This window comes from Paroedura picta, chromosome 8, assembly GCF_049243985.1.
Source record: "Paroedura picta isolate Pp20150507F chromosome 8, Ppicta_v3.0, whole genome shotgun sequence".
NCBI classification, from domain to species: Eukaryota; Metazoa; Chordata; class Lepidosauria; order Squamata; family Gekkonidae; genus Paroedura; species Paroedura picta.
This window is the reverse complement of record NC_135376.1, coordinates 64,803,325-64,816,494: the sequence shown is the minus strand read 5'-3', so window position 1 is coordinate 64,816,494 and position 13,170 is coordinate 64,803,325. Positions and strand designations below refer to the sequence as shown.

The 13,170-nt window shown below is 44.2% G+C and overlaps 1 protein-coding gene across 3 annotated transcripts in view; it reads right to left on the bottom strand.

Annotated features, from left to right (window-relative positions):
* Window positions 1-6,500, bottom strand: part of LOC143842655 (uncharacterized) — a 501,692-nt gene extending 495,192 nt beyond the window's left edge. For 2 of the 3 annotated variants that reach the window (XR_013233256.1, XM_077347865.1), the window contains exon 1: window positions 6,283-6,500. Coding sequence is in view for 1 of the 3 variants with exons in the window: in XM_077347865.1 (XP_077203980.1) it covers window positions 6,283-6,414 (132 nt within the window). In the remaining 2 variants the exon portion in view is untranslated. Of the gene's footprint in view, window positions 1-5,794 lie in introns of all 3 variants that reach the window. The other variant, XR_013233257.1, reaches the window with a different exon arrangement.
* Window positions 6,501-13,170: the final 6,670 nt, after the last annotated feature.

Sequence of the window (13,170 nt, the reverse complement as noted above, 5' to 3'; positions counted from 1 at the left end):
CATTTGTACATGGAATTAGGGTCACTGTGGTGGGCAAGTAGTTTGTGAATTTCCTGCATTCTGCAGGGGACCCCAGAGGTCCCGTTTCACTCTATGATTTTATGACAAATACAATAATGCCATTCCTTCAGTGTTAGCTCCATGACCACCTCTCAAAGTTTCCAGGCCAACCCTGGAAACCCTGATTTGGCATGGAGTCACTGGGTCAGCACTCACCTCTCAAGTTTACACTTGGCAGAACACTCCCAGACCTATAGTGTCAGCTCATATCTGATTCAGCTCTATCTGGAAGGCTGAGTTACAATGACCCTTAATTTTTAACCTAAGCAATTTAAAAGCATCTCTAATTCTCCAACAGATCTAAAAAGGTCACACAAAACAAATGGCATTTTCTTACTACAGAGAGAGAGAGATCAGACCAAAGTCAATTTCCAATAAGTGAATGATCAATTAGAAAGTTATAATCATTTCCTTAAATTCCCTATCAGGAATGGGACAGTCCTATATGTACCATAGACGAACATTTGGGGAGGGTGATATACAAATGTAATAAATAAATAAGTAATGTTCAAACATTTGGGTGAACAGGTGGACTTTCTTGAACTTGCATCTATCATGAATAAGTCACAGCTTCAGGTCTTTCCCTGCAAAATGAGAGTTACAAGAATTCACCTGACCAGTTTGGTGAATAAATGAGGTAAAGGCAGCAACCACCGTGAATGCAGTAGAAATTATTAGTGTTAATAATAGTTGATATTTGAAATTATTTTCCCATATAGTCATAGAGAAATGTTTGGTCACATCATTCTTCCCTTGTGTACTTATTTATGGAGACTATGGTTCTCGTATTATCTGTAGCATTCCTCTGAGAACAGTCATTCCTTATGTCAGGAACCACTGTACGCTGGGGGAGTTTTCCTACTGTTTTCCTTCCCAAATGAAAAAAATATATTCATTCTGACAGTTCCAGCTACAGCGCAGAAAGCCCCATCTAGTGCTGCTCATATTTATTCTGAATCCAATATAAGCAGAGCGAACAAGTTTAGAATAATTGCTTTAAAAATGCCATCCATTTTTAATGTCAGGCACAGTAATCCGATTTTTCACTGCACTGTGTCATTTGACAGCTGAGAGACAACAGGCCTGTGCAGACTAACATCTTTAACTCAAAAACAATTAAACAGTGCAAGTGTATTGGGACAAATATGCATGTTTACCCCTCCCACACACACACACACACACACACTACTTCTTAATGTTAAATTCCATGGTCCAGGTGAGCCTGAAATTGCCAGCTCCTGGAAACTAAACAGGGTCTAGCCCTGGTTGATATTTGGATGGGAAGCCATCAAGGAAGTCCCGAGTTGCCATGCAGAGGCAGGCAATGGCAAACTACCCCTGACCATCTGTGGGGGTCACCATAAATCAGCTGTGATTTGAGGGCATTTTCCAGCACCAATGTTAAACTTAGGATGCCCAGAAAGCTTACTTCTGTATCATAGTGGTTGTCCCCTCCTGTATATTTATTGAAGTAACTGGGATGGGAATGGGAAAGATGTTCTAGATTGCTGAAAAGATGCAGCCTGTAGTGTTGCTTGGAGAATCTTACCCCAGTTGTACAATCCCGTCAGCTCACTAGCAGTCACACAGAAGATAAAACTCCTGGAAAGGAGAGATTCAAGGAGATTTTGAAACTCTGCAAAGTCACGAAATAAAGCAGATCTACCCGACCAGGTCACTGTAGCCTCAGAGGCAGAGTCTTAAATGGTGTCAATTTATCATGTTCAGTGACAGAATAGAACATCTGTTTCACAGGCCAAGGATGGCTTAAGCATAAGGTGGGGAGGGGGGAGCAGCTCACAGAGCCTTACACCGGCTTGTTATTTATCAAATGCTGTTATTCTTCCTTTCAATCACATAGCAAACCACAAGCAGAGTACCAGGTGCCCTGAAAGATCTTTGCCTCCAAAATATATGGCAGTATCATTTTCAGGCTGCCCCCACCATTGACAGCTGATACATTAAAACTAACTCCAGCGTAACATTGTCATGATCCTATACTCTGCCAACAGCACAAGGAAACAGCACAACATTGGTGATAGGGAGAGGGGACTACAGTGACGTCCTCAAGGCATTCTTCGTCAACCATTAATCACAATTCTGCAGTAACAGTGACAACCCCCCATGTTATTCATAAAGTGGAAATAATGAACAAATAGTAATGGCTGCGAAGAGCCTCTTGTGGCGCAGAGTGGTAAGGCAGCCGTCTGAAAGCTTTGCCCATAAGGCTGGGAGTTCAATCTCAGCAGCCGGCTCAAGGTTGACTCAGCCTTCCGAGGTCGGTAAAATGAGTACCCAGCTTGCTGGGGGGTAAACGGTCATGACTGGGGAAGGCACTGGCAAACCACCCCGTATTGAGTCTGCCATGAAAACGCTAGAGGGCGTCACCCCGAGGGTCAGACATGACTCGGTGCTCGCACAGGGGATACCTTTACCTTTTAGTAATGGCTGCAACATCACATTGATTCAATTGTCCATGCTACAGACACACGTACAGTCATAAGCATGCTCCCAGGAGAGTATCACACCTTCTCTTGTCAGCATGAGACCTTCCATAAGCCGCTAGGTAGGAGAGAAGCAACCTGTAGCCATGTGATCTAACAGTCCCCTCAGCAGCCATCTACAGACATTTGTCTTTCAAGTCTGTATATGAGGTGTGTCTGGTATAAGGGGTGTGCTTCATTTTGTATTGCCCATCTCCCCATTATGCAACAAACACACTCAGTCTAATGATCGAGGCCTTCTGGAAGAAGCAGCAGCAGCTAAGTTGAATGACTGCCAGAGCTTCTGCAGATAAATGTGCTACCAGTATATTTGTTGCTCCCACTGGGGGGCAGATGGGATCTTGAAAGCACCAGCCTAGTCACTGTCTTCTTACTCAGTTCATTTTATTCACCGATCCATGCACCTGAAGGTGTGGTTACCTTCACCCATCTCAGGGTTACACTGCATTAGAGGTAAGTGAACCAGCTGGTGCAATTGAACCAGCTTTTTGTGAAGGAAAGAAGAGGACACATGGACAAGGGAGAACAGAAGCAATATCATTAAGCTCATGGGGGACAACTACCTAGCAGCTCACTAAGAAAGAATTCCCATTTTCCTTCCCTTTTGTAGCTCCAGCTTCATGTCTGGTCTTTAAGCTCCATTGTTCTCTCCTCTGTTCCCTGCTCTTGCTCACCACATCCACACCCTGAATGAAACCACTTAGGTCTCAAGAGCCATTCCTGTCTCCTCAGACTAGTTCACAGACCCTATACCTTCTGAGCTTTCTAGGGGCAGACTGCCAAAGCGGCCCTGTTGCTGAAGCTATACTTACTGCATTCCCTGTTGTTGAAGCTACCTGATCCTGGTCCTGGCCTCCTCCACCCAAATGAGTCTTGATTCTGGGCCTAAGAACATGTCCTGTCCCACCAGGCAAGGTAGCATTACAAATAATGTGTGTACTAGAACAAAGGTTGAGTCCTGTGGCACCTTTAAGATCAACAAAGTTTGATTCTGGGTATAAGCTTTCATGCATACATACACACACACACACATCATCTAAAGCAGTGGTCCCCAACCTTTTTATCACCGGGGACCACTCAACGCCTTTTACTGAGGCCCGGTGGGGGGGGGTAGTTTACTCCTCTCCTCTCAACCACTGTCCTAACGCTCTCTGATCGCTATGGTAATGTTTAAACATCCCTTCAAAATAAGATACAGACACGCCACAACAATGAACTGTGTTGTAAAGGGCTGGGGGGGATGAAGTAAAGGGCCGGGGGGGGGGGGAGAAGGCGTCCTTCGGGGCCCACCTCCAATTAGTTGAAGGACCACATGTGGTCCACGGCCCACAGGTTGGGGATCGCTAATCTAAAGAACTTCTCTCTATTGCTTCAGACCAACACAGACACCCACTTGAAGTATGTACTAGTATTGGTGCAAGTGAACCAGCTTTTTGTGAAGGAAAGAAGAGGACACATGGACAAGGGAGAACAGAAGCAATATCAATAAGCTCATGGGGGACAACTACCTAGCAACTCACTAAGAAAGAATAATGTAGCAGAAAACCAGACATGTTGGTTTAAATCAACTTTCAGGATGCTGAAAATCCTGCTTCCACAAGGGAAAAATCACCTTTTGGGAGCCTAATTGCAACAATTATTTGAACTGAGAAAAGAAGAAACTGGTTTTTGAACCCTGCTTTTTACTACCTGAAGGAGTTTCAAAGCAGCTTATAATCACCTAACCTTTCTCTTCCCATAACAGACACCATGTGAAGAAGGTGAGGCTGAGACAGCTCTGAGAGAACTGTTACTGGCCCAAGGTCACCCAGCTGGCTGCAAGTGGATGAGTGGGTAATCAAATCCAGTTCTCCCAATTAAGGGCCACTGTTCTCAACCACTATCAGGCTGGCTGAGAGAAGACAACCATCGTGTCCTATAACCACAGCACCCTTACCACAGAACCAAAATATGTATAATCTCAAGGGCATTCCTCTGATATATCCCCAGCCTTGTGTATCTAGGGATCCTAGATACATGGACTAGTACAAAATGGGTTGTACGTGGAACTACAACATAGATAAAGGCTCAGCATATGTAAGATTCCCACTTCAGCCATCCTATCATCCCTCAGGTAAAAGGGCTGGGAAGAGGCATACATCTGAGGGTACAACATAATTACTGCCAGTTAACTGTTGGTAACCTATGAGAGGCTCAAAAGGGCAGGGCATATAAAATGTCAGACCCCCAATGCTGTGACATCACTCCCAGCATGAAATTGGAAGTGATGTCATCACTTTGGGGCAGTGTTGTAGAGCTGGACAATATAGAATTGCACTGGAACGTACAGTTTGGATCTATGTTTTTTTTCTATCCACCTAGGCTCATACCTTGCAACAAAAGAAAACAGTTCACAAGAGTTTGGCCAGCATAACAATAGAGTGTTATGACCTTTGCAAACAGAGGGTGCAGTTCTCCACATCGTTCTCATTGGATATATTGGGACCTTGTCTAACTTTGACAACACCATATGTCCTGTCCTAGAAATTATGGACTTACATTTTAAACTCTACAAACTCCCCCCACCCCATAGTCTTAGCCAGCCTTTCTCAACATTTTACCATTGATAAACCTCTGAAACATACTTCAGGCTTCAAGAAACTCTGGAAATGGCATGATTATGCAGAATATGGTTGAGCAGTATAGCTGTGTACATGCCCATCTGGGGCCCTGTGCCCCTTCCCACCTCCATTCAGTAAACCCTTCCAGAGCCATCAAGAAAGCCCAAGGTTTCAACCAAACTCTGGTTGAGAAAGCCTGCTCTTAACTTTCTAGTCCTAGAGGAGCAAGGAGGCACCTTTATGTGCAACACCAATGTTGGCATTAAAGTTACTAGACAGCTCTGGAATCTCCAAAAGCCTGACAGTTACAGAGCAGCTTTTTCATCCACCTACTTCAGAGTTAAAACATAGAACAGAAAGACTTTTGACTGATTTTGACAAAGACATTACCCCAAACCTTTCTAACAGAGCAGATCGGTTGTTAGGTGGTTTTTGACAGTTAATCCCTACCTAGGTGCTGCCCTGATGACCGCACACAAGAGCCAAATATTTAGCCCCCGGCCCAAATCACATTTCAGAGTCATAGTCCAAAGACAAAGACAAGCCCGGGGCTAAGCCTAAAAAAGCAGTCCAACAGTCAGGCAGAAAATAGGCAAGGTGGGAACAAGACAGGAACAAGAGAAAGGTTACCAAGTCCAGAAGCTACAAGCAGGTCCAGAAGCTGAATACTAAGGTCCAAAAGCCGAGAGCAAGTCCAGAAGCCAAAACCAGGAAGCTCTAAGTAAGCCCAGGAGCCAAAGGCAGAGCTTTGTTGAACTGCAGAAACAGAGCATACAGGCAGGGAATGCACACATTGCACCCACAGAGAAGCCTGGCTGAAGCTTCTCTTTTATACTGCTCTGAAAGCACTAACAGCTGAGCCCAGAGTACCTGTAGCTGGGCTCAGTCCTCATCCAGAGAAGGGCCTTCAGCTGCTCACCATCTAGCTTGACAGTGAGCTGGCAGGCTTGCACTTCTGACAGCTGTCAAAGTGTCTGCCATTCCGGTGAGCCTTTGGGGGCTGGATGGAGCCTATGGCCCCAGACCCAGTGGAGCTGGCACAAAGAGCTGGGACCAGGCTGTTCTTCACCCTGCGATTCTGGCTGATTTCGATCTCCAGCCAGAACTTCAGTCCCCACCTCAGTGCCTGGCCCCCGATGACCCGAGTGGTAGTGTGCTTGGCCCAGGGTCTGCACCTGGGGCTGCCTCAGACTCCAGAGCACCCTCAGGTGGCAATGTCGGGGGGTGCAGGCATGACAGCCTATCTTCATGTACCCAAAGTCTCTAATGAACTCACTGCCTCAGCAGCAGGCCTCCTAATCCTTCTCCCACCAAAATCCAACAGCCCTCAACTCTGTCTATTGGCCAGCAGTTAAACTGCCAAACTCCTTCTCCCCACCACCTCTCAACATTCCAGTTCACTGTTTGGAAGCGATTGGCTGAGACTTTTGGAGGGCGGAACTTGAAACTGTCCATCCCAGGGAGCTGCACCTTTGCCCTGTGCAAAGGATATTACCGCCACCTGCTGTGTAATGGAAAACTGCAGAGCCAGGATGCAGCTCCCTGCTACAAGGGAGGGAGACACGCTGCTAGTATGGTTGTTCTCTGAACACCATCTGTTTTCTTATCAGGTAGGGAAGATACCTGATAAGTGTGCTGCTGTGCATGGAAGGACTTTTGTACACAGTTGTATCAGACAGCATCTGACCCAGTGTGGAATGAGACTTTTCATCTCCCCTCTTGCTACCGTGCACTAAGCTCTCTAAACTGTTGCTTCTGCTGCAAAGGGACTCTGAAGAAGTGCTCACTGACGGGATTTGAGAAAAAAAATGTTAAATCTACTTTTTGCAATTTCCCTCATCCCAAGGCAAACCTGGGCAAAACTCGAGCCAGACCCTGGATAGCCATGGGATGCAAGCAACATCATGTTCCAGGGGAGTCTAAAACCTCCCAGCAACCAGAGGCTGTCCAGGGGCAGATTCCTCACACTTTCTTAAATTGCAGCTAATAACAGAAGCAAAAAATGTAATGTTGGTGAACACCCAGTGAGGGTTTGTACTTTGTTGTAATTTAAAAAATTATTAAAGATTTTGAAATACAGCATAGAAGCCAGGATAAGGATACAGAATACAGACTATAAGATACAAGAAAAAGAAAGGAGGCTTCCAATTTTATATATGATTAATATAAGCTATTTATCTGTTAAACTAAGAGTAAGGAATTAAAACAACTCTTTGGTACGTTCATATTTCCCCCCTTAATCCTCAAAACTATAAACCATTATTTTTGCTCACATCTATGTATAAATAAAAAGCCCTGCAAAGCTTCAGCAATAGGGGCTTTGTATTTTGGACACAGTCCTACACTGACACCTTGTGATGAAAGCCATGTTGCATGTGTCACTTCACTTTATTGTGCTGTGGCTTTTGGAATGGTGGTATGCAGTACCCTCTTGTGGAAACACAGCATTGTTACACCTGGGGTTTTGATTTTAAACACTTCCTATAAAAGCAAAAGCAAAATGGAGTAAGTAGAATATGTGAATCCTTGTAAATATATATGGACAGAAAAAATACCATTCAATTCAGCCCCAGTATGGGTTTATAAAGCATACTAGACGCATATGAAAATCAGACAAGATCTGATTAACACTATCAGCATCCCGGGGTTTAATGTCTGGACAACATAGATTCCTCCTTATCACACTTACTTCCTGGCATTTTGGGTTTTTTACATGTGGGTCCCAACAGCCTAGTTTCTTCTGTCTTGTAAACTAGCATTCTTCTTTGGATCTGACCTTCCGACACTTTTGTAGGTTCATACTCTTCTCTCTCCTCCCCCCGCCCTTGAAGAAGTGATCAGCAACTCATGAAAGCTCATACCTTGCTACAAATTTGGATAGTTTTTAAGTTGCTATTGGACTCTTGATTTTTTTTCTGCCACAACAGAACCATCTTGATCTCCCCCACCACTGTAATTTTTATAGTTATGGCTGACTCATGAATGGCTCTTTTCCCCTTGACAATTTGTGTGCTATAATTCCTCATTAAACAGTAGAAAAAGAGGGTACTTTCATAACAGTTTTACAATAAATACAAAATATAATAGATATCTCTCTAATTAAATAAAAACATTCAACAGTCTGTGTCCAGTCTGGTACACAAGCCTAATGGAATATCCTGGTTGAAATATATTCACCAGAGCAGGGGTAAACACCAACTTTTGGAAGCAGCATTAAGATACTTTGGGGGTTATGGGGAAATGAACTAAATCAAAACTTACAGCATGAGTCAGATGTGTGGGAAAAGCTTCCCATCCTAAGTCACCAAAACTGCAAAATGCCAGAGGTGAGGACAAGCTGTCTTTTAAATTTTATTTTAATCCTTCCTTGCCATTGACTGTCAGACTAACATTATCAATTCCTCCAGCTCCTGACCGTAGGCCAAGTTACTCATCACCCAGTGGTACTACTTGTACAGCTCCTGAAGAGCCATGTTTGCAATTACTATCCACCAAAAGAAACACATGGCTACTGCAGGCCCTGTGTACCATCCCACCAAACATACACATTTATTTATTTATCTATTTATTTATTTATTAAAATTATATCCCACCTTCCTCCTTGGACTGAAGGCAGGTTACAGAGAATAAAAAACCCATCCTAAAACAGTATTTCCCAAGAAGGCAAGCTCTCTCCTACCTCTTGCAGTCCTCTAACAAGGGGTGCGCTAGATGTAATAGCGAAGCCTGAGGGGAGCCTGCTGATCTGATGGACCTGGTCTCAACCACAGACCTGGCAGAAGAGCTCGGTTTTACAGGCCCTGCAGAACTTTGCCAGCTTCACCAGGGCCCTCAACTCTCCCGGGAGCTCATTCTACCCAGGATTGGGGCCTGGCATATCTCTCTGGGGCCAGGGATCATCAACAGATTAGTGCCCGCAGATCAAAGCACCTTGCAGGGAGCATAAGCAGACTGACAGTCCCTCAGATAGGCTGGGCCCAATCTGTGAATGGCTTAAAGGTCAAAACCAAGACCTTGAACTTGTACCGGACCAGAACTAGTAATCAGTGCAGCTGCCTCAGTACTGGCTGGAAATGGGTTCTCCAGTATGAACCAGTGAGGATCCTAGCAGCTGCATTCTGCACCAACTGGAGTTTCTGGGTCAAGGACAAGAGTAGGCCAGCATAGAGCAAATTACAGAAGTCCAGCCTAGAGGTGACCATTGCATGGATCACTTTGCCCAGCCATTCCAGGGGCAGTTAGGATGCTAGTAGCCTTGCTTGTCCAAGGTGGTAAAATGCCATGCATGCTACCCCTGTAACCTGCCTCCATTATAAGGGACGCATCTAGGATCACTCCTAAATTCCTTGCCATGGGCAAGATGGTGAGAAGACACGCTTCCTGTCCTGCCCCTTTCCTGCTGAGCCAGAGGACCTCCGTTTTGGAGGGTTTGAGTTTCAGCTAACTCTGCTTCAACCATCCAGCCACAACTTCCAAAGATCTGGCAAATGTATCTGGGTCGGAGCCTGTCCATGAGGAGGTAGATAAATATTGTGTAGGTATAATACAATATATACCTATTATATACATATTAAATATATAACTATAACCTTTTAAAAAGAATTACCAGAGTACCTCTGAACATATAAGGATGCTCCTCCCCACCAGCAGTTGCATGTCTGGAGTTTGGAAAGGATTTCCCTCACTGCCTTCCTTCTCTCTCTTCAGCATGAGGCATAGCAGGCTCAGACAAGTGAGATTGCAGAGGCTCCCAGGGCAGAAGAGCATTATGGATGCCAGTCCCCAGGTGGGACCAGGGATCCCTTGGTTTTACAGCTCATCTCCAGGTGACAGAGATCAGTTCCCCTGGAGAAACTGGCTGCTTTGGAAGCAATGAAATCCAGGAAGCTCAAAATTAAAAGGTTGTTATTGTTAAGCTTGTCTCTTCCTCTCTACGTTTCTGGCCCCTCCTTGAGCCCCTCACTTCTGTGTAGCATAGTGCTTCCAAAATGCTTAAGTCACTCATAATTCTGACCATGTAATGTTTGTTTCTTAAATTCTATCTGCTCTGAGGTCCGGCACAAATGCTTTGTCAAAGCTCTCAGTGGCCTGCCACCCCAACAGTCCTTTCTCCCTGTCTTCTGAATTGTTTTAAAAATGAGATCTAACAGTTTCCTATTCTAAAATTAGCCATACATGAACAGTTCCAGGAGTGAGTGCATACTACTCTCTGTTGCTGAAGGCATTCCTGGCAAGGGCACATTTGATGTGGCCAGTCTGCAGCTGAAGTGAAATATACTGGAACTGGAACTAAAGCTTGCTGTTTTCACCTTTACAACCGATATATATTTCCATGGAAGGAAACTTTTCCAGTTGCTTCCACCTATATCAAGGTTTTGGAGACTGGGAAAATGCAGAGCAGAACGCTATTACTTCATTTCATTCACAGTTTGGGATTTGATAATGAGGTTCTGTTTGGGGTGGTGGGAAAAAATCCCCCTCCCCCACCAGAACCCAAAAATCTCCAGGTGACAGAGATCAGTTCCCCTGGAAAAACTGGCTGCAGAACCCAAAAATCAGAACCAGCCAACAGTTTTTCAGACTCAGAAACATGCAGATAGGCATCCTTGCCAGGAAATTAAATCCAGTCTCAGAAGAATGTTTGGCTGGCATTTTCAAAGAAAAGTGCAGCAGCACAGCTGTGGGGATTCAGTGATGATACAGATACCAGGATTGCGCACGATCCCTAATGGAGGCTGGGCAACATCAGTGCATTCAAGAGATGCATTTGATCACAACTCTAGAAGAACTTTAGTTCCTTTCTCTACTCTTCTTGCTACTTTAATATTGTAATATGCAGAAACAGTCACAAAGTATGATTTCAAGAGACTCTTGAATGGCTGGCAGCTGTGTGAGTTAACTGTTACTGTTCTAGCAAACAAGTTGGTTCATTCCTTCCCCTTGCCTTGATCACTACACAACCAGGAAAAAAAATAGCCACATGAAGTCAGGAACAGGCCTGTTCCATCAACCTACCACCCCACTTGGAGATATTTTACCGTAGTTCCAGCCACAGACTTAGAATCTGACTGCTGGACATCCAGCATTGTTGTATAAGTTAAGATAAGAAATTGCCTGCATTAATTTGCTTTCTACTTCTTTCTCCTGAGTAATGGACAGTCCTAAGTGAACTTAAGTGTTTTGGGCACATCTTTGAGACTAAGCATGCTTAGATGAGTTCAAATATATAAAAACTGGCCTTAGCCAGGGTCAAGGCCTTTTTGGTGAGCTGCTCCATCTGGTGAGAACAGCCCTGTGAGCCCTTGGACAGTTTTGCAGGGTCTGCAAGACCGGGCAGCTGAGACTTAAAATGGTGTCAAATTCCTGGCCTCCCTGTTCAGATCACCAGCCAAATTTACACTAGAATGTGGACCCATAGCAACCCTCCCACTACAAAAAGAAAGCGGTTTGGAATTGTGTAAGGGATCTTTTGTAGATTTTAATATTGTAATGTTTTATTGTACTATTTTGTTTTAAATATGTTGCTACCTGCCCTGAATCCCCAGGGAAGGGTGGCCTATAAAAATTTATTGCATTATTATATAAGAAAAATCCTCAAAAAATTCTCAAGTTGACTTGTGGCAGGCTCAGCCTCATCTCTTTCCCCATCCAACAAAGGCAACAGCCAATTTGATGGAGAGTACGCATGCAAATTGCTGACACCTGGTTGGAATATAATACCAGCATTACAAGGTTATTTTGCCAGGACAACAAACTGAAAAGTTGTGGCTAAAAAGGAGGAGGGTGGCTTCAAAGGTTCCCTGAGCTCTTCACAGTTCCTGGCGTTTCACCATCCTGAATTGTTTTATGTCATCTGAAAATGGGAATACTTTTCTCTATCAGACTGGAGATGACATAATAAATAGGTGGTGGTGGGGAGCCAAGGAACAGAAGGTACAAGGCCTGTAAATCTTTGAACAGCCCTTGTTTCAACCACAGGCTGGGTGCAAGAGTACCATTTTACAGGCCCTGGAGAACTCTTGGCAGTTCACAGTCTGAGCTTGGATCTCTCCTGGCAAGAGTCAAGACTGAAAAGGTCATGGATCTAGCTGGATTGCTCCGGGACCACCAACAAGTTGGTATTTGCTGAGGTATTTGCTCTTTGACAAAGTATCTGCCATACTACTTACACCTGCATGCTTGCTGACAATCAGGTCTCCATTATTTTCTCAAAGATTAGTAAATCATGACTTCTGTTTGCAGAAGGTAAGAAAAACTTGTTCTTCTAGAACAAGACAGTATCAGTAATACTTTCCACAAACTTCCCTAGAAAGATGCTAGGTTAAATGATCTATAAAAATCAGCATTACATTGGCTTACCCTCCAGCAACTATAGGGAAACTTAGACCATTTCTGTGTTAGGAGACATAACTTATTTTACCTCTCTTTGAATTTCCTTTGGGTGATGCAAAGTCAACTCTAGTCTCTCTGCATTTGGGTTTTCCTCCCCTTATTTCCCAGGCTGAAACTTACAACATGCTTTCTGCAGAGTGTCTGATGGAGGCATCCTCCTGTCATGCTTTGCTTCTTTCTCTTTCCAAAAGTTTTCTTCAAAATGGTGTCTGCTTGCACCTTTATTTTCATTGCACCCCTTAATGCTACCATTCTGTGCCATTGATCACCTCCCACTAAAGTGTCATAAATGCATTAAAAAAAACAAAACTGAGTTATAACATCATAACACTGCTACATCAGACTGCAAGACTTGTTTTTTAAAAAATTGGTAAACAGTGTTTTAATGTGATCGCCCCCTTCTTTCTCAAAAAAGCAGACTGTTCAGAACAGAGGGAGCAAGGGAAAGAGAGGCCAGTGAGGAAAGGGGCGTTTCCCAAAAAACTCAAAATGGCAGACGTGGGGGGGGGGGGGGGGAGAGATACAACTGCTTGCATTTCTGCATTTGGCAGCCCAGAATTACATCCTGCTTAAAAAAATAAAAACACGTTTTCCAGGGATATCTTTGCTGCAGG